The following is a 22697-nucleotide window of genomic DNA, read 5'->3' on the forward strand; positions in this document are numbered from 1 at the left end:
ACACATTGCCTTTTATTCTTATGCAATTCAGCTCTTTTGCAGTACACATCAGATATATTAGTGGAGTCGGCATGTGAAATGTAGCACGGATTTTTTTCCTTGTGCACCGTTACTTACTTATGTTTTCATATGACCTCACCAACTAATTGATCAGGGTATCGAGAGTGCATGGCTCTATGAAAAAAGTCATTCTTGTGGAACTACGTAATAGCCTTTATTGTCTGAATATAAACAAAAATCTCACGAATACAAAGTTGTTGTGACGAATGAGTCCACAACAGAGATTTTTTAAGATCTCCAGAATATCTGTGCTTATATGCACAAAAACTGTCAGTGATTGGTTATGGTTATGTACCTGCAATAGTTAACCTAAAAAGTAATGATGCTTCCAAAAGGTCTCCAGCCTCCTTTACCACACTGCTGTGTAGTGTCTTTTTCAGAAACAGCCCTACAAAAACAGATCTACTGTTACCATACGATTAATTAAAATAGGAGTAAGCAGCTGTCTTTTTGAATGTTTTCCAATGTAGCAGTAGTAACACAATACCCGAAGAACTGTTTTTCATTGGTCTCCTCTGCTGTGGCATGCTGAAGTAAGTAAAACACGCATTTCAGTTTCATCTATGTGAATTACAAATCTATTACATGTGAATCCAGGGAAAATGGGGACCTCGTTCGGTTTTGCTACGGTATTTTCATAACCTGGGGAAGCAAAATCTGTTCAAATTCCGTGTTCTGTGTAGTGCAACAACATGCATATTTCCATGCCTCGATAGTATCCACACAACAGCCGCAAGACGCTAATGCACTTTATGATCAGTCCTATTGCACGGTTAAATGTCTCTGGAGATAAGACACGCTGCAAAGAGATGATAGATACTGGGATGGTTAATAAACATGCGAGACGCCCCTCAATTTCTCCATCGGGGCTCGCAACAACCATCTAGCACGTTATTGCTCTTACTGTACAATGACGGGGTGCTTACAGTGTGTATCACAGGAGATGACATCATAATAAGTTCCAGCACTATGCTTTGTTTTTGATGATGCATATTGACGTTCGGCCATCCGCACACTCTATCGGTCCATTGGATTGGTATCTGGATTTTGTCCAGTGGCACATGTTGATGTCACTCTCTTTGACCACATCTTTGACGGTGCTTCTTACGTTTGTCATGCAAACGTTCGCAATAGCGGCTTCTAAAAACAACAGCCGCATTTTGTACCCCCGGTCAAGCGTTACGCCGTTTTCGTTTACTAACCGTGCATTTAAAACGATTCTGCTTAATTTTTACCAGTTAGATTTCGAATTAGTGAAACATCACCTACCACAACCACTCTACAATAGTTTTTTCAGCACACGTTCACAGTTGCAACGTACTTAGGCCGACGTTAAACTAGCCTCCCCACTAATTTAAAATACGTCCTATTCAAATACATGGGTATTAAACCACCGGTTTAAGTAGCTTGAGTGGATGATCGAAATGGAATATTTGAAGCGAATATTCGTCCCATTGCGATAAAATCCACTTCCTGGGCGCTTCTAGTAACGATATCTATCAAAACTTACCCAAGAAAAATTCTTCGTGAACCGGGGATTAGGCCTACCGGCCTCCATCGCTTCTGGCAGACTCTGGCGAAATGCGCATGCGCCGTGCAGGAAGCTCGCCATGTGCGGTGCCATTGGCTTCACAGCAGCAGGTTGTAGAGCATGGGATGATGATCCAGGATTGGCGAACGAAAGTCTCACGTGACCGATTTAAACCCGACGTCACTAAACCAATGGTTTAAGTAAGTTGGTGAATACGGGTACATGTCCATAGCCCTTATAGTTTTTTAATGAAATACCTGTAGCGCCTAAAAAAAGACACCCTGTATATATATATATATATATATACAGGGTGTCCACGCTAAGTGTGAACAGATTTCGTAAAAATATATCAATCACTTTTTCCGAGATGAAATCAGTTGCAATATAGCATATGCTGAGGGGCACTCCCTATAGGGGGGCATTAACAGACTCCTAAGGCAATGTCTTGATTAACTTTCAATAATTAACTTTTTAATTATAAAAGCTACGAAGTTGCTCCAATGAGAACATCTGATCTCTTCGGTCCCCAGATACCAAAACCGTTTTCAGAACAAAAATCCGTTCGGTAGATCGTCCGCAAAAAATTCGTGAAGGAACGCTTTTTTTTTTCTTTATTTGGTTTATTGCGCATCTTCGAGGAAGCGGCTTTCCTTTACCCCCAGTGTGAGAGAGTGGAAGAGCACAGTGCTGCCTCATGCGTCGAAGATTAGCTTTAACTTGCGGAAACAAAACAAAAACAAATCTATCGGGTGACTCTATCGCGACTGCCCTTATCTTGGGCTGCATTTTCTGTTTTCTTTTAATCTTTTTCCAGGACGCAAGAGGCGATAGTGTGCTCTTCCATCCTCTCATATTGGGGGCGAAGGAAAGACGCGTCTCTAGAGATGCGCAATAAATAAAATAAAGAAAAAAAATGGCGTTCCTTTACGAATTTTTTGCGGAGATCTATCGAATGGATTCTGAAAACGGCTTTGGTATCTGGTGACCGAAGAGATCAGATGTTCTCATTGGAGCAACTTCGTAGCTTTTATAATTAAACAGTTAATTATTGAAATTTAATTAAGGCATTGCCTTAGGAGTCTGTTAATGCCTCCCTAGGGAGTGCCCTTCAGCATATGCTATATTGCAATTGATTTCATCTCGGAAAAAGTGATTGATATATTTTTAAAAAATCTGTTCACACTTAGCGTGGACACCCTGTATATATAGGTAGTTGAAAAAACTTACAGGCAGCTCGACAACGAAGGTGTAGAAAGTCAGCAAAAATGGGGGAAGTTGTTCATTTACGGATGGAAAGTTAAGGGGATTCGTCGACGTTGCGACGGAAGGTCCCACTTCGTCGGGAGTAAGGGGTGACAATGATTGCTAGGAGCTTTTACACGTGTCTAGAATGACGTCATTCTAGACACCGTTGTCACCTCTTGCGTTCTAGAGCGTTCTCATTCTATAGCGTTGTCAGGCTCATTCACACATGCGTTTCAAAAAGCGGCGCCGCCTCAGCGTTCGCGGCGCCGCCGAGAGGGGCCTGTCACACATAGCCGAGCCGCCATCCTGAAAACGCGCTTCGTTCTTGCTGCTACGTCAAGATCGTACCGACACTTCCAGCTCTCTTCCTCAAAATTTACATTGCGAAGCATGTTCTCCATTTGATAATTATCGTGAAGCATTTCCGCTGGAATTATCAATCGGCTAGGTTATGCGTCGACTACCGTCGACTTAACGCAGTAACTGTAAGGGACTCTTACCCCTTCCCGTCCATTGAGTCAGTCTTGTATTCCCTGGGCAACGCAACTGTGTTTTCAACTCTTGATTGTAGTAGAGGATTTTTGCAAATCCAAGTTGCCCCGGAGGATGTCCCAAAAACGGCCTTTACGTGTCATAGAGGTTTGTTTGAATTTGTATGCATGCCTTTCGGACTGTCCAATTCACCCGCCAGTTTCCAGCGGTTGATGCATACAGTGTTGGGAGATGCGAAGTACAATTTCGCAATGGCATACATGGATGATGTCGTAGTGTTTTCTAGAAATTTTCAGGAACACTTGGAACACCTGTCAATCGTACTTGCAAGGATGAATTAAGCGGGCATAACAATCAACCCCCGCAAGGTGCAGCTGGCATCGTCTAGGATCAGCCTTCTCGGCTTTGTGGTGGACGGAGGTACCATCTGTCCTAACGACGACAAACTAAAGGCGATCACGGAGTTTCCGGTTCCCGGTAACGTCAAAGCCTTGCAGCGCTTCCTAGGTATGGTTGGTTTTTACAGACAATTCATTCCTAATTCTGCCGAGCTAGCGCAGCCGCTTAACCAGTTGTTGCGCAAGGACACGCGCTGGAATTAGGGAGAAGAGCAGGAAAGATCATTTCGAGCTCTATCACAAGCAATCGCTGATACGGCTAGGCTTTATCTGCCCGTCCTCAACAAACCATTTGTTGTGCAAACAGATACAAGCGATTATGGTGTTGGCGCAGTTCTCTTGCAGGAGCATGACGCTACTCTTTGTCCAGTGGCTTTTGCAAGTCGCACGCTGAATCCGGCAGAACGGAACTACTCCGTGACGGAAAAGGAGTGCTTGGCGATAATCTTCGCTTTCAGGAAGTTCGACCTTTGCCTGGACGGCAGTATCTTCACTGTCCAGACTAAGCACCAGGCACTTTCTTGGCTGCAGCGGCTCCATAACCCGTCTGGACGACTTGCCAGGTGGGCCCTGATGCTACAAGGCTACTCCTTCAACGTTGAGTACAGGCGGGGCTCAACGAACGTGGTAGCAGACGCGCTGTCCCGCGCGCCTCTACCGGAGGGGGAAGAGGAAGGCACCAAGGCGCCTTTTCAACTTCTGGCAGCAGCACAGGTGGCACGAGACGTATCTTCGTCTTGGGGCACGGTCGTGAGCAGAGAGCAGCTCCCAGACGCTCAGATAGCGGACGGCCTTTGTCAGCGGGTGTCGCAGTGGATAGCTGAGCAAGACTCGGCGGACACCGGAACGACTGACGGACGGCACGACTCCTATCTGCTGGGCGAGGATGGCATCCTGTTCAGATACATACCCCAGGAGGATGAGGACCACGGCTCATCCCCGTTCAGAGTCGTGGTGCCACGGAAGTTGCGTAAGTCTTTCATACGTTACTTTCATGAATCGGCCTTGGCAGGTCACAGCAGCGGCAGGAAAACTTATGAAAAGTTGTGTCGTGTTGCAACATGGCCAGGAATGAGGCAGGATGTAACAAAGTATGTTCGTACTTGTCCCGTATGCCAGAGAGCAAAACCTCGTGGTGGTTTACCCCCTGGGCGCTTACAGCCTGTTCAGAGCAATTGACCCTGGGAGATGGTTGCTTGTGATGTGATGGGACCATTTCCCCGTAGTCCTAGAGGTAACCAGGATTTGTTCGTGGTTACTGATCATTTCATGAAATGGGTTGAGCTGTTTCCTCTCAGGACACTGACTTCCTAGAGAGTGTGGGAAAAGCTACTCGACACCTTTTGCCGGTTCGGGTTTCCCGCACAGCTGATCAACGACAACGCAACCTACTTTACAAGTAAGGTGTTCTCAGATTCTTGCGCTGTCTTAGGCATTCAGCATAAGAAGACTTCCCCGTATCACCCTCAGGCTAACATTATCGAACGTGTTAATCGGAACCTGAAAATGATGTTGGTTGCTTTTACTAGCCAGCACCACCGTGATTGGGATCTTCGCCTGGCTGAACTGGCGTTCGCTACACGGACGACGGTCAATAGGTCTACAGGATTCACCCCGGCGTTCCTGAACTTGGGACGAGAGGCCCCTTTTCCAGTGGAGAATGCTCTGGGCCTCCGGGATGGTGCTACCCGGCCTCCTTATTCAAGGTTTGCTGAGGACCTCCGGAGTCGTCTGGACGATGCAGCCCGGACGGCTCGGGAGAACCTGGACGTCGCAAGGTTGGACCAGGCTCGCCAGTACAACCGTGGACGTCGGAACCTCACCTACAGCGTCGGTGACCTCGTCCTTCAACGGACTCACCCGCTAAGTAATGCGTCACGAGGCTTCATAGCTTCACTCGTAGATAGGTAGGATGGCCCCTTCGAGGTAAGTGCGTTCTCCTCCGGCCTCACTTACCGGCTTCGTCGTTGTGACACGGGCGAAGAAACTGGGCCAGTACATATCTCGGACCTGAAGAGTTACCACCTCCGAGACCCCGAGGGTGAAGAAGCAGACGGTCAGCTTCCTCCTCAAGACCTAGACCCGGATCCCGTTCCCGGACCTGCGTCCAGTCGCTACGACTTGCGTCCCCGCAGGCGGCGCACGTAGCTGCCACTATCTCCATCGCTAAGCATAGTGCTTGTGATTTAGTGCTTTATTAGTGTGATTTCTGTTGCACAGTTTTCCGCTGTTTGTCCTAGAGAGTGCCCTTCCGGCGCTTACGGCTTGGGGATGCCCTCTTACCGTTTCCCTTTCTCCCTCGCAGTTTCAATGCCACGTTCTGCTCTACCTCCACACAGCCCGGTTTCCCGGTCCCGTTCACGCGGAGAGCCATCACGGAATTCTGGACCCCCGGACCGCACAGCCCGCTCCTCACTTCAACACCGCTCCGTGGCCACCTGGACGGTCGTGGCCAATGGCCTGCCTGTGGCATGGACGTCACGGTCCCGCTCGAGCAGCCAGCCCCGGCCGCTGCGGGGAGAAGACCCGTCACGGACTCCTGCCTCGTTCAGGGGTCTCACACTAACAGACAGGCACCCCTCGGACCCCCTCCAACCTCTGACCGCCGAGGAGAGGCGGATTCTCTGTCCGCAATGTCAAGTGCCCGAGGTGCACAGGGGGACCCACCGCAGAGGCGCCCTGCACCAAGCCCGCCTCGAAGCAACCCGCACAGTGTCCGACGTTGCCACCGCCATCGCTACATTACGTCGCCTTCGTCCCGAACTGCTGGTGGAGTCCGCACCTGCCAGGCAGCCCACAACACAACCGGTTCCTCCGGTACCCGACGACGCCATTCTCGACATCACCGACGATCTGATGGCCCTCTAAGGGGGGAGGAGTGTGGTCGAGCACCACGAAGCTTTCTACACAAGCCCCTGGATGGCGCTTCAGCAAGTGTCTCAACCTTGGCCACCGACAAGAGGGGCGTTGTTTCAAAGAAGATGAAAAGGCAGGGTGCGACAGGGGAAGGGACCTTTTTTCCGGGAGATGCTTGCCCTGGCGCGGTACACGTTGTGGCAGAGAAAGTGAAAAACCATGTTGTTTCATTGAATTTCTGGTTGTGCTGCTGGTTCCTTCGCACGCGGAACGGACGGGCTGACGCCCCGAAGTTGTGGGAACTTAGGTTTCCACAACAGTCATACAGACTTCTGCCAATAATTGAGGCCGTTTGCATCCTTGTCACACAGTAATTGAGTGAATTTTGTTAATGGAACTCGAAAATTAGCCAAGCAAATGTAGCATTTTTTCCGCGTGAATTCCGAAGCCTATCGCATAGCACACTATTCCAGTATAAATCACCGGGTTTTTCACAAGATTTCTACAAAATTTTACCCCAGAAAATCTTTCGCTCGGCGAAGTAGGTTCGGTGAAATTTACGTTTGCGGAACTCTTGGCCCCGCCCTTACCGCAGCAACGTGGAAAGAGTGAGATTTTTGTTCTGATCGAGGGCTTTGTCTCGCAATCAGTCATTATCAGTAGCTGACAGCAGTACATATTTTACTGATCATACAGGCGTATTGTCGCTCTTTGCACAGGGGAAGGGTAGAGTATCGCCTGTGGCGATGAACCTCCCCACTCCCCAAAGCCAAAAATAAAGTTGTCGTTGTTCTGGTCGCTCTTTAAATCAGGCAAGTTTGAAAACAGTAGTCTATTAGCGAATTCGGGAGGTCATTTCGTGAGAACTTTTTTCGCCAGATCCCGCCTGTTTTCGCCAGTTTTGCCAGGTCTCGAATGTTCACGTGGCGCCTTCCCAGCACCAGGAATTTGCCAGCTAGCAATTTTGCCGCCCTGCCACGAGGCGACCGAGCAGAGGATTGCCCAACCACGGTCCCTCGATCACTCCTCTTTGCTCTTCTATTACGGCCAGCCGATGCGGGGAGAGAACAATAGAAAAAGCGTGACAGGGATCCTAACCTCTTCAGTCTGCTTCCTGTCGGCGGATTGGTCAGGGCGATCAAGTGGCGCAACTGCCACGATAGCCGACCACACATCGAGCAATCAGTAAGTGGCTACCACGAGGTGAACAAATCAAACGAATAGAATAATGCGTGCTCTCACCAGGGCTAACTCCATGCTGTTGGCATACTGCACCAAAGCTTAGCTCTCACAGGAAATAGGAGGTTTCGGCTCATTTGCATATCAAAATTAGGGAATGGACATTTTAACGCACGTGCGTATTTCAGGAATCGTTAAACGTGAAATGGCTTGCAACTAGGATAGTTTCTCAATCTGCTATCTCGCTTTTGCCCGAAATCCCTTAAATAAAAAGGTAATGAATTTTAGGCAATTAGTCGTCTTGTAGCTGCACACTTTCTTCGAGAGGATATCCGCCTGGTCGTAGATCTCAACTGCAAGACTGACATATGGAGCTCTCATAGCCACTTTGTAAAAAATTAGGTAAAGCTAAAAAAAAAAAAAAAAACTCCCTGTATATTCGTACATGTATTGTATATACATCTGCGACATACACAAGCATACACAATGACGTATGTATGATTATGTTGCATGTAAAACCGGGTTGCGTTCTGATGCTTACAGGTGCTTGCATCTGTGTGTGTTTCCGTGTTGCTTCTGTCTCTCATTGCATTAAGAGGAAATAACAGACATTTTGTCGTGTTCACGTGCATTGTGAAATGTATGCGCAACTTAACACGGTACCAGATGACACACACAGCTGTTACAGAGGTGTTTCACACATTGTAGCATATATACGCATTCGCGTTTTTCATCTTCTCCAAGTGCACTGCGCAGATCAGCTGGGATACGATGCCTCTGGATCGTAGTTTAGAGCCTACTTCAATGACGGTCATTCAGTGTTACAGCTGGCACGCATATACAGTTATACTGCAGGAGGAACCAGCCGCCTTGGCGCACACGAATTCGTTAGCACGACTCTTGGCAAGCCGCTAGCTTTCGGCGACACTTACAAGAAGTCGTGCACAGAAATCACCGTAAATGTTTGATCGACTTCGGGAATTTATATCTCCTGACTTCACGCCGCACATAGAGAACGATAATTTTGATGAAAACGAAGTGTAAATGCATCTATTTCCGGACACCACAAGGGTAAACAAGCGTGCGAGCACGCGCCGACATCCCCCGTTGGTCAATGCTCTCACAGAGAATGCGGGAGAAAATACAAACTTTTCCAGTCATCGGCGCTCGGGAGCATCCGGCAGGCCGTACCAAGCGAAGCGGACAGAGCGATCGAGGGTCCGTGGGCCGTGGCCCAACTCGATCCGGTGTCGTTACGTCCGCATCGCGAGGGTGGCGACGGACCTCATTGGCCCACACGTCGAAGTTCACGTGGGTTATCAGACGAAGGAACGCGAAGAGGAGCGACCGTGACGCCCCTAGGGTAACGCAAGCGTCTAATGCCGCTAGATTCCTATCACACATGTTCAGGTGGCACTGGTCACGTGATCAAGCGCAAGCGCCGAACCAGCAATTTCCGAGTGCTACACTCTAAATCCGGCACCCGATATGTACCGCATGAAAGAAGACCCGCACCTGGGCCAAGCGGTACACATGAGGTACAGTCCTCAACCAGCAGGTACAGTTCGCGGCCACTGCGAATTTCAAGCTGTACAAGGGCTTCGAGACCCATCCGTACCGGCTAGGTACCTTTCAAGCGCGGTCTATAGCAGTTGTACCTCATGTGTACCGCGTGTTTCCGGCGCATAAGTACGAACGCCTTCTCACGATTTTCATGCGCTGCAAAAATATTTCGTGTGATTCCGAATAGCAGTCAATAAATTCCCTTATGCAGCAGTGCCGTAATGGATCAGCACTATCATTCCATCAAAAAAGTGCAATAACTAGAACCCCTGACCGTGAGGGATCGCGCGTTTGGGAAGAATGCGTTTCTTGCAACCGCTGGCATCTCAGTTTGTTTTGAAACGTCGGAAAGCGAGGACGCGTCTGCTCGGTCTTTGAAGAAACTCGTCCGACGCTCAAGATTGGAGCAATTTAAGGTGCGTATTATATCTATGAAGTAATTATTCGTCCGCATGACGCATTTTCGTTCACCTTCGCTCTGATTCCCAGTGGTCCTGATCACCGGCAGGCTGGACACAACGACTGAGGGGCGGAGACAACGAACTTTGCGCTTACGCCTAGATTGCACTTTATACCTGGATTACACAAGCAAGTAGGCATATGTTTCAGACAAACTATTTCGGTTGTTGGATTTTTACATTGTATTTTCTCCTAGGTTACGCCCAGGCGATGTCGTAAATGGGTGGGTCAATCATCACCCTGTGGTTGGTGTTACGTCCTGCGGAAGAAACGGAAGTTGGTGAAGAGCAGCAATCCAAAGCTGTGGAAGAGATAAAGAAGCGTGACCACGGAGCAGCTGCAATGGTGAAGGAGAGATGCCGTGGTCAGCGTTCATCCATATACGTTGTGCACCGTGTGTTCTGCATTTGTGCATCATGACAATGCACGCTCGCGATGGAGAAGCATCACCCCTGAAATGGATGAAATTTTCGAATAAAGGTATTTGTTTGTGATATTTATCGTAACGGCGTAGCTTCCTGGGACCTTTAGTATATCGTAGAGGAGGGGTACCACCCCGACGGGTAGGCCTAAATCGCTGCGCGCTATCCGTTGCATGTACCGCATGTGAGGGCGCGTGTACCTCTTAAATTTAAAAGGTACATTTTTTTAAATGTACCTCTTGGCCAAGCGGTACTTAACCGTTACATATGCGTTACCTGGTTTAGAGTGTAGGCCGTGTTGCCACGAAATAACCACGTGAATTCGCCATACATATGTCTAGTGAACGCAGCCGTGAGAACATAGCGCCCTATTACTCGAAGATTAAGTATACAGCTATCGCTGTCACTTCTCCGCACTTCCACACTACCAACCTTCCTGAGCCGCACTCTCCGGGTCGTTAGTCAGCTGGACTCTCGCCCCTTGTCCTTATCAAAATTGCTTGGTCCCTGGCCGAATCCAGCCCACCAACGCTCCGCGCTCAAAGCTCTTTTGACCTTTCTGGACACAATCAGACTTCGATCCTTATTATGAAGGGGCTCATTATCTCATTCCCCACAACACCATCAGCGATGAAACTCCCCATTCATCATCATAAAATAAAGTAGTTGTTTCTTTCTTCGCACTTGGGGGTGAAAATGCCTGTCCTTTACGTCTCGGATGTGTGCGGCTTTTGTGCTGCACAGGCCCCATTACTATGCCCAGGCCCTGCCCGAGCCTGCCTACCTATGATGTACCCGCCCGAGTCCAGCCTGACGGGTCCATGCCTGACCGATTTGTAGGTTTCTCGGCGCGGACCCAGAGCGAGGCCGATAAATTTCTGGGCTCCCTGGCCCGGCCTAGTGTAGCGGGTTCTAAAAGTTTACCGTGGCTAACTGACAGTGGGGTAACAAAGGCCTGAGCTCGATCTAGGACCGGAAATGCACGGGCCCGGACCCATAAAGTCAAACCCGAGCCTGCCCACACGCGCAAAAAGACTGTATTACGCCGCCGTGCTCAATTTTCCGGGTAAGCCCAAGCCCGTGCAGCGGTCTGGTGTGTCTTCCATGCTTCGTACGAAACAAGGACAAATTATCGTCAGTGGTGGTGTTAAAATTTGTAAATGTTTTTGTTTTTGAGCCCTATAATGTTAAATCCAATTGCTCTTCTGTTACAATTGTCAAAACCGTCATTTTGAAGCGCGCAAATTGGCGGCCGCGCTTAGGCCTCCGAAAGAAGCGATGCGAGGAGTCCATGTACCTCTCCTCTCACTTTTCCTTTTCCAGGCTTCTGCTGATAACGGCAGCATGGTTGCTACGCAAAGTTATCTCAAATAAGAGCGATAAGGAAACAGGGTGACCGCAGCACCTTGCATTACCTTGACCGAGAACTGAGGTCGCGACGCACCTGACAACAGAGCCGCGGCTTTCGAAACGACGGCTTTCGCATGTTTAGTTCAGCTATTACCAAAGCAGCAAGAAAAGTATTTTGGAATGCAGCGGGGTAAATCCGACATTCGTTTCCTGTTTCTGTCAAAAAGAGAAAAAGAAGGAATATGAGGTTGACTTGGCACATTTCGGAGGTCAGTCGGGAAAATCGAATTTCTCGCGAATAAAATGTGATAAAAGTGCTCAGAAGTACACTCTAAAAACAGAACGTCACCGAGAAGCACGCTGTGCGCCAAACATTGCCACGAATGATGGGGTTATCGCTTCTGATGCGAAGACAGAGGGATTCGTACGCCTTTTTGTGTCAAATTGGATATACAGGGTGTCCCAGAAAACGTGTCACTGAATTATAATTAAAAAAAAAAACTATGCTACCTAGAATCACGCGGTCAACAGCATTTGTTCTTGCTAGGTTTTTGCCACCTCATGACGTGAGTTTTATCTAACTTAAGTTTTATTATGCTAATTATTGCGAACTGAACTCGAAAATTTGCCAAGTAAATGTCGTTTTTTTACCCCACCACCCTATTGAAAAAATACTTCAGAAAATCTCATAGAAACATAGCATTCTCTCAGAATTTCCTACAGAGGATCCAGATTCGTATACGTATCCTCACAGGCACACCAATGAGAACATATCCTGTGGGATAATCTAGGGTCTGGCCTTGTGATTTCTATGAGAAAACAGCGTGATTTATACAGGACTGACTTTCTCACGAACTTCTCTTTAGTATTAAGAGAAATTTTGAAGGATATTTCCCTGTCGGATGAACATGAGGCAAGAACTGACGGGCCGCAGAGAGTGATATGTCGTCCGTGTTGGAAAGTAGTTCGTGCGATTTCGTATGTTTGTGAATAATCCCTCTTAGGTAGAAGTGTCATGGTTGCTCCGCTTTGTCGTTCCTATTGAAACTATTAATTATATAACCTGTTATGACTTTCCATCGTACATTAGTGGAGGCGTTTATTCCAACTACCAGCAAGTTACTTAGGCTGCTTTGAAACGAGGAAGCGCATGGACGCAGCTACGCATCTCAAGCAAATATCGCCTGACATTCAGGATTTTCGTCGCTTTAGAGGTATATAGCACGTGTGCGTGTGGCATATAATCGTCCGTGCTATGCATTCCCGTTCTTTATGCGTCTTTACCCCTGTTCGCAGGTATTTTGTGGATCGGAAGGTAGAATGCAGTGAGATGGTTATAGCAACTGTGTTTTGGGCAAACGTTATGTTACATTATCCTATGCCTATCTCTCACGCACACACATGTTGTTGTAACCGTGCTTTTTGAAATGCTGTTTCTTCTAGGTTAAACTCGTAAGAAGCGGCAGGCAGCGGGAATTAACGCGTTGGATTCGAGTTCGTGTTCGTAACCCATTCTCGTCTCGAGAAAGTTGGTTGATGCTTTTACGCAAGAAAGCCTACGCGTTCCCAAGGTGCAAAACATAAACATGGCATAATCACAGGAATACATTTTTTGGTCGTCGTATTGGACATTTCAAGCACGTGTACAATGCGTCGGGTCATGCCTTTCTGAATTTATTGGCTGGGCCACACATGTTCTGCAACATTCCTTACAGTGACGGCATGCGACTTACTCTCAATACTTCTCAGCAAGTAAGTCTGGGATCCTTCAATTTTCATGTGGCAGTGCAGCTTTCTTAGGGTGTCTCTTGCAGGTTGGCCCATTACCCTTTCTCACAGGCTTTCTTGCGGGCCTCGAGGCCTCGAGGCCTGTAAGAAATCCTGTGATAAAGCCTCACAGGCCACCCTGTAAGAAAGCTGTATTTTCCCTGCCTCTAAGAAATCCTGTAGGAAAGTCTCCCAGGAATCCTACACGATCCCTGTAAGAAACTCTGAGAGAAATTTTGTAAGATCTAGTCTCATAACCTCATAGAAATTCCTGCAGCGGTCTGAGAGATTTCTTTTGTAAGATTTTCTGAAGTATTTTTCAATAGGGCAATGCGAAGCGCGTGCCCAATTTACTCACGTTCATGATAAACTACAGGGACATTGAGGAGCTATTCCATCGGAAATAGTAGCTTTCCGGATAGTAGTAGAATAGTAGCGAACATCATGCTTTCCGGAGCCCCCAGCGCATAGCGCTCCACGACGTTTTGAGCGTCTTCGTGCAGTCCGACGAAAGGAGGTTGCTAAACCCAGTCCACAGGCTGATAGCAGAAAAAGCAACAGTTCTTAAAATTGGGAGAGGGCAGCATGATTCCAGCAGAATAGGATGCGATAAGCCTGCCTATCTTATCTCTTTCTAGTGTCCCTGCGTGGGCTGAGTTTCGCAGCCTTCTTTCGTCGGGCCGACAACGAAGACACGTAAGAACTCGTTTAGCGCTATGCTCCGAGCGCCCCGAAAAGCATGATGTTGGACTACTTTTTTTTTTTTTTTTTGTGATGGGATATCTCTTCAATATCCGTGTCAATTATGATGGGCTTGAGTAAATTCGTCACGCGCTTCACATTCGTGGGGTAAAAAACCGACCTTTACTTGGCAAATTTTCGAGTTCAGTTCGTAAAAATTCACATAATAAAACTCAAGTTATATGACATGACACATCAGGAGGTCGCAAAAGCCTAGTAAAAACAAATGCCGCTGACCGCATGATTCTAGGTGGCGTAGTTATTTTATTATAATTCAATGACACGTTTTCTGGGATACCCTGCATGACATTAACACAAAGAGGCCTACGGAGAGGCCGTGGCAATGGTTGGCACACAGCGCGCTTTGCGGTGAAGTTCTCTTCTTAGAGTGTAATGGCAAAAGTTCCTGAGATATAAATTGCGTCGACCCCATAATGTTCAGAGAAGTAGATTGAATACGATTCTTTATCACGTTGGGCGAAACACCCTGTATAGTTATTAGTTACGGTTACACGTTGTTTCAAGAACGCCGACGATTTCAGAGCGGTTTGGATGACGTATTTGGAACGTGCAGCACCATCCTGGCCCTCTTCTGTCCTCTCGCTGTTCGCGCCTTCTGCTCCAGAATAGCGTGGCTTTTAATTCCGAGTTCCGTTCGCGTGGCCGCTTGCGTGCTACTCTCGTGCAGGCGAGGTACTGTATGACTGTACTTTTACGACATGAGGGCGGCCGTGGTCATAGGAAAATGAGGAATATTGCCCTTTTGCCAGACTGGTATTTCATATTCAGTCTCAGTGGGCTGCAGTCGCCGCATACGCGCAGCGTTTGACGATGGAATCATATTCATCACTCGTTCACTGCGAGCGCAGTGCAGAGTGGTGATGCATCAGTTTGTAAAAGACGAATGAATAGTTTTTACTTTACTAATACTTGATCAGTAAAATTTGTTCTAACACTCTTAAAGGCACAATGAAAGGATATTTGACAGGCCTACGACAGTTTTCAATTTGTTCCTCTGTACTAAGCATTCACCCTGTGAAATATGAAGTTGAAAATCGTTCAAATAGCGAAAATATTCGATAGTACCCGTGGCCGTGAACAGCGGCTGCTACGACCCGCCTGCGAGGCGGACTGGCCGTGACGTCAAGCACGGGGGATGCTTGCTGATTGGCGTACGGTCTTTTGCTAACTTTATGGACAAGTTCATCGACGGGAGGTTGCTTTCTTTCTCAAAGTAGACATAGAGCTTTTATTTAGTGCCACAGATGGCGTGACATATTGGATTACGTAAGTGTGCACACCGCTGCACAAAAACACCACATGCGCCACGAAGGTCGTTGACTGCCTAGCACATAACGTACGCTAACTAGCCATACGTCGTCGTCATGGGGGCAGTATCCCGATCCCTAGTATTTTTCTTCATCAACATCAACATTGGGGTCCTTTCCGGTGCTGTTCCCGGGAAGATTTTCCTAAAAATATGTACTTATATACTTTCGTGTTTCGGTCATGTTGCTGTCCACAAGACACAGCACCCACTTATGCGGGCAAGAAATTTCTTATGGCATAAGAAAGTCAGAAGCAGCAGACGCACCCGAGTTGTTATGTGAAATTACATAGACACAAAACGTCTCTCTATCTAGCTTTCATTCACGAAGAATAATCATTACTTACCGAATTAATGATGTATTTTACGAAGGACCCGAGGTCTCCTGTCTGTTCCACTTTTGTCTTGAATTCTTCATCGTACCAGACCAGAGTCTCCAGCACGACTCGAGCTCCAGCTCGCGGTTTTGCGGCGGCGCTGCTTCCTATTTTACAATCAAGTGCAATAATTAACATTCATTCTAATTTGATATAATAGTAATAATTTAATTTAATAATAATTCAATACGTCGGGGACATCGGTCCCCACTGTGAAGTCGATCATTACTTACTTGACCCAGCCCAATCCTACAGAGCAATATACGTATTACTTACACAAGCCCCCACACCCACCAAAATCAGATATATGCCTCGGAATTTTGCTTTCCCCGACATCGCGAAACACTGCTGGACAGGGTGACACGTGCTGAAAGAGAGTTCCCGATCTTGTCGACACATTGTAGCTGTGACGAAACGATTGCATTGAATTCGCAACGTGTGAAAAACAAAAACCTATATAAAAAAAGGAAAAATACATTTTCAAAAATCCCAATATCTACACACTTTTTCAATTCGTCACAGTCAAGTAATTCTTTATCGCCATCGTGTGTTTTTTTTTATTTTTGGTTTCTCGCGACACCATAGCCGTCAGTGCAATACTTTTATTTATTTATTTCAAGTACCCTACACTGTTAAAAAAATGTGTTATTACGAGTGGTTGTCCGTTAAAACTGATTGACGCTCGACCGCTTTGTACGAGCGGTGCATAACGTCAGTTTCCACTGGAACAGTGTGAAAAGCAGTTTTTTTGACGGCGTAATCATCTGTATCTTTATAGCACGTCCGTTCGTAAGCTTAAGAAACGGGTAGAACGTCCGTATTCGCCCAGGGCTCTTTGCGTTACAGAGAGGGGTATTATCTTCGAAATCCTCCCACTAGAGGACACCACGGCTGTGCCATTGACCGTTGACCTGTTTCCCTTTTCAAATCTCCAATGGCGGTGACAGCGACAGACGCGTGTCGGTCTCTTTTTCTTTCTTTTTTCTGCCAGGCCTTGGTACTTGGGTCCTTGAATTTCTTCAGTGCTTGCGCCACCGAAGGTAAGTAACTGACCCTGTACTAATTGTTACTTAAATAGCACAATGCTCATGAATGTGTACCGCAAAAACATGCCGGCTAAAATCAACATAAGCACAGACTTCTTATTCCCCAGGCTGTGGTTCGTCTCATGCACGTTCTTATACCCTGCACTCACAACCCGCTGCAGTGTAGGTATATTCAGAAGTTTGTGTATTTCCTAATTGACAAAAAACGAAAGAGCGAATGTAATATCAATTACGCCATACACAACTCGGCAGCATTAGTCAGCGTCACATTTGCATGCCATTCTTGTAATGCACCAAAGCATTTCTTTGCCTAAATGATTGTTACCGTCTGATTGACGTGACTTTTTCTTTTTACAGACTTGGATAGAGGTTCCAGATTTTTAGTAGAACTCCTTTTCTATTTGATATTACTTGAGTCCTGGGGAATGTGCTGCCGCGACCATTAAGCTCAGGTTCATACATTGTCGTTTCAGGTGGTAACATTTTCAGTCAGAGCACTTTTTTCTTGACGTGAAACCAGCGATACCCTTTGAAGTTGTTCGGATGTTCCTTGATGCTGCGATGCTTATGTTCTCTGTCCTGAACATGGAACACCCATGATGCATGCGAGCTTCACTGGTATTCATTATTTAAAGGTACGTTCAAGGACAAATGAATGTAATACTTGTCCAGTGATTGTTCACCAACTAAGCGGCATGGTTTCTGACAATGTCCTACAAAGCCAGCGTGTGTATTCCGCCACTTATACACATGATACACTATTTCATTAACGATAACGAAAAGCAACATGTGCAGGCCATGACTAGCTGATACCTGTCAACAGAATTCTGCACTGCGAGTGTAGTGAAAGTTTAAATCCTGCCACGATTTAAATCTGAATGAAATCGAATCCCACTTTAAACCACATTTATCATATCCATCGCCAAATCCAGAAGGCTGGCAACAAAAAAAAAAATTCCTGGAAGAACAAGCTCAGCTAGCCAGTCTTAATCCTGATACTTCCACAGAAGTATAATGCAATCAAATTTTGAATCCTTTATTAGATGCACTACTCATTCTGAAGCTAAATTTGCTTGCAAAATGAAGTTTATATCTAAATTCATTGGAATTTTTCCCATACTTGATTTTGATTTGATTTGCTGCATCCTTTCAAAAATCTCCAATTTGTTTGGTCAAATTCACATCCCTTATGTATATAGACTGGTATACATATTATACTGTGAAGCCAATGTACATCTCATTGCTTAGTCGGCCACTGAAACTGCAATTCACCAACGGACGAACATTCATCAGCCTCACATACGACATTTGTATCTTACTTAAATGCTACGTGTTTCTTCCTTTAGACATATCATGGACCAGCCAGAGGAGCGGGGCACAAAACAAGCCAGGAAGACACATTCAAGAAAGGCACTTAAGGGGATTGAGCTGTTGCGTCAAACGAAGTGAGCCTTCCAACAATACTAACTAGTTAAATAAATGCTTTTATAAAGCGCAGTTCCTGCACCTGTTGTGTTGGTGACAAGTAGTTTGAGCATCGAATGTTACACTGTGGATGTATTCAAGCAGGTTTTCCAGCTTAGAAGAGACGTATCACCACTCCAGAGGACAAGTATATCGTACCGTATATCGGTCAGAGGCTGCGATGCCCTTGTTCTATTTGTCTACACATCTTTGTTCCTGTGAAGCATTGATATGCGGTCTCCGTTAGTACAGTTGGGTATGAGTTGAATAGCAGTACCTCGTCATAAGTACCACTCGTGTATAAGGAATGTGCGTCGTACAGGAGCTAGTGCAAACGCGTGGAGCTGTAGGAAAAAAAGCTGGTACACTTCATTATAAAGGAACAATCACTAGTAAAAAAAACCGCGCACCTTAACATTTTATAACGGAACATGTGCGGTAAAGAAACAGTTCGCCGTACACCGTAGAACGGACAAATCTCTGCAAATACGGCATCGGTAAAGATGTCAGTTTTTCTACGGCGCTTTCGTAACGTCTTGCAACGGAGCATTTGTTTGTAAAGAAACTGTCCTCCGTTGATCAGAAAACGGACAAATGTATGGCAATATCATATCGAGTAAAATTCCCGTTTTTCTACGGATGTATTTTTTGCAGTGCATACGATTCCACGTGAGTGGCACTACGGAGGGCAGAGGAGAACATAACAGTACATACAAATGAACATATTTTCAAGGTAAAAGACTACAATAACTTCAGATTTTCTGCTTTTCTGTTGGTTTTCAGCGTGTAACGCAAACGTCTAAAAATCACGGAACGCGCATTGTACGATTGTTGTGTATTGCTATTTTTGTGCTTGTATGCAGTCGGTATGATATGTTGTGTGTCAAACACAGTCCAATAGGCATATTCGGAATAGAAATTGCCGGTCAATGGCGATGACCATGATGATCATGACGATGCCAATTTAAGTGTTACCGATACCGCAGTGGTCGCCCTGCGGATTAATGCTGTCCACCTCACGTCCTTTAATGCGAGAAGTTGTGTAAGAAATACCGTATCATGCTTCAAAATTGCCAGCCTCATCGACCAGGTTCGATCGCACAAGGTTGTGAATGCGGGCTGATGGGCCAATAAGTCACGGTTACCGGTAACCAGACCAAGAAGGTTCAAAATATTATAGTTCAAAATATTGTAATATGACAGAATACGAAGCATCCCCCCTTCCTAGCAGACGCACAATAACACTTAGTTTCATTACAGTAGTATGACACAGAAGAATAGCAGAAGTTAATCCAAACAAACAAACGGAAGTCTACGACTAAATTGTTTCGTAATAGGTAATTAGAGTAGATTTACACCTGAGGTATTCTTTCGTAATGTTCAATTTTCTTCAGTATGTTCCTGCACAGTGCATGAGAAAAAACTGTAGAGAATCCGAATCCGCTGCAGGATACGCGTTCGCTTTGAAATTACAAGAGCACTCACTTTTCATTTCCTCATAGCTGTTGTAGGAGCCACATATTGGGGAGTATAAGCATTAGATGTTACACTATATCTGGTTTAAAAAAGGATAAAACCCCGAGAGCAGGGAAAGACGACGACAGAACACAAAAAAGACACACCGATGAATCACCAGCCAGCCCAAGTTTTAACCCTTTTACACTATACACTGTTATCCAAAAAAAGTACACATTTACTCCAGAAGAGTAGTAAATGGCTTGACCCATAGCGAACCTCTCTAGAGGAGTTTATTTTACCACTTCTAGAAGGAGAAAACATATACTCCACCTGGGCTGTAATAGATATACTCCTTCGATAGAGTTAGGACACAATATATACCAAATGAGGAGTGAAAAACGAAATATCGAACGAGAGTAGTGCTACACGTCAGTTTGTCCCCACAGAAAAACGAATGTGAACTGTAGAAACGAAACAAATAATACGGCAGAATGCGTACAGATTCTGCCGTGTTCTTTGCAGTATCTACCGTACGCACTCACAAATAATTCTGATTATATAATATCGGAACATCCACTTGACACGCAGTGACAGTGACAAACAAGGGAAAGAATATTTAAACTCAATGATCTGTTGCATATTATTTATCTGTTTATCAATGTCACTATCCAGTGCGTGTCGGTTGTACGGTAGGTTTATCCATCAGCTAGCTTGCAACTACGTCATCTCATATATGACCTTGTAGAAGAGATGGTGTTCCTCTACACGAGTCCTGATTGGCGGTGATGGCATGTCCCTGCGTGCAGATGATCATGGCCTCACGCTAGGACGGTGATTGGTATTGTGAGTGCATATTATATTGAGGCTGACGCAATGCAGATGCAATAGTTGCGAGGGTGCCACGATACGGCAGGCGGCTTTCAGTTCAAATTCAAACGGCGAGAGGGGCGGGCAGGTGCAAGTTGGAACTTGGAAGCAGCGTTGCAGCAAGCTCGTTTTGTCTTACGTTACCAAGGCAGGGATCGTGTATCTCCTTTGCAATATTTGTGTTGTTTGTTTAAGTACGCTTTCTAAGACAGTGCGATGACTATGATTCCTGTGAAACACATTGTCGATATCCCGGAAGAGTTTTGACGCTAGGAGGACGTACACGGCGTACGGGGAAGAACCGGACGATGAAATGCCAAACGGACTGCAGATATTGCTTGTTCTCACGTTAGCAGGTACGAAAGCTGACTGCGATGCTTTGATTGCTGTTAATTAGATGTCGCATTTTAGAAACTTAGGAGGAACTTGATCAGAAACAGGATAAGAATAGCCTAAAGGCACAGAACGTATTATGAAGAGCAGGGGTGTACATGTCTCGACCTGCCATGGAGAACAGAGGTGTAATCTTCTCTGAGAAGATACATCATGTGAGGTGGTCAACAAAACACCATGCTCCCTGTGGTCCGTGAGTGGCAGTGAGCGACCACACGTATACTACGTACTAGGTACATAGAGATGTATTGATTATTTGTCTCTACTCAGTGTATGCTTCTAACAGAATAAATAATATTTACTTGAACAATATGTGCATTTCTACGCATTATTTTCGGTTTTGCATTCAGTGGTCGCACCTGCTACGTGACCAGATCAGGGACCACTGCATCAATTCCACTGGTTCCACTTCAAGTGGGACCATCGTGGAACTGATTCCACTTTCAACTGGTCCCAGTCACAGTGGTCGCATCAGAAATGACTTCGCGAAAACATTTCTGTTGCGACAACTGTGACTCCATATAGCCGCACACCGTTGGGAAGAACTAGGGCATTGCCACCTGCGACCGTGACCCGCGCAAGTGGCCGGGACTGGGGCTTCGCAGTACAACGCACGCGATGAGATTCGCGTTGCACTACTCGTTCTTGGCATAGTGTCAGCGGTCCCAAAACGTTGGGGTCGTTAGCTGCCTTGGAATCCTTCATTTCGGACATCAGGTAACCGAAGACCGCCAAGGGTTTCAGAAGCGGTAGTAGACGGTAACAGACGCTCCGGCCTCAGCGGTGTTGCTCACCGATGGTGGCCGACGTCATCTCGGTCATGTGACCCCAGATCCTAAGAGGAGCGTCCGTCCTACGCATGTCACATGCTGACGCGGGTCCCGGCGCTCGTCACGTGTCTGTCGTGAAGGTGTTGAACGTGTTTCGCGCATTCGGGGGGCTATTGTAGGTGTAGCAAGTTCGCTACGGTCGCGCTAATTAATTAATGGGAAAACGGTTTTCAGGCCCCTATAATATTCCATACCGAACAAAAACATAAACAAAACTGTGTTCCTCTAGACTGGTGCTTTAAGTATGTCGTCTCATTAGGGTATATTAGCTTGCCGGTCCGGATGTTTCGCTGTTTCGAAAACGCATGTGCGTAGTGAAGAAAAAATGCAACATTTGTATACTCTTGCGTGTCGTTGTATGTAAAGCGAACGAACACTGTAACCCTTCACTGTACGGGGACATTTCTACGTCTAGTGCGTGTTTAGCTCTCTTTTCTTGATTTTTTTTTTTCGGGGGTGGGGGTGGGGTGCAACTTGCTGCCACCTCTGGCAGACACACCGCATTTCTTCTGAAAAATGCGAAAAATTTCTTCGACGCTTCTGTGAAAACGCTTGTGTTCGAATACGAACGATAACGAAACACTATCTAAATATTTTGGGTATATTTTTTTCTCGGAGCTTGTTTCTTGCTCCTTTGGCAGTTTTTCTCGGAAGAGCAACGTCTATGTTATTTACGTGGCAAGATAAACAATCGGAAGAACGAATGATAATGATACCAATGTCAGCACAGCGAGAAATTAGTAGAATGTCGTCATCTAGGCAAAGTCACTTCGAGACGTGGAATGCAGTGTGCGAACGGCAAATCTACATTAGAAAGTATACGAAATTCGTTAGATGAGCAGTTGAGCTAATATTCGGAATGCTAGTCGCTA

At 46.2% G+C, this 22697-nt stretch overlaps 1 protein-coding gene across 1 annotated transcript in view; it reads right to left on the minus strand.

The window, feature by feature from the left end:
• Positions 1 to 16103, minus strand: part of LOC135372086 (uncharacterized) — a 30620-nt gene extending 14517 nt beyond the window's left edge. The window contains exons 1-3 of the mRNA XM_064605809.1: positions 16062 to 16103; positions 16001 to 16016; positions 15738 to 15874 (exon numbers count right to left, since the gene is read on the minus strand). Of these exons, the coding sequence (XP_064461879.1) occupies positions 15738 to 15874; positions 16001 to 16016; positions 16062 to 16103 (195 nt within the window). The remainder of the gene's footprint in view (positions 1 to 15737; positions 15875 to 16000; positions 16017 to 16061) is intronic.
• Between the last annotated feature and the right edge of the window lie 6594 nt (positions 16104 to 22697).

This window comes from Ornithodoros turicata, unplaced genomic scaffold, assembly GCF_037126465.1.
Source record: "Ornithodoros turicata isolate Travis unplaced genomic scaffold, ASM3712646v1 Chromosome13, whole genome shotgun sequence".
Lineage (NCBI taxonomy): Eukaryota > Metazoa > Arthropoda > Arachnida > Ixodida > Argasidae > Ornithodoros > Ornithodoros turicata.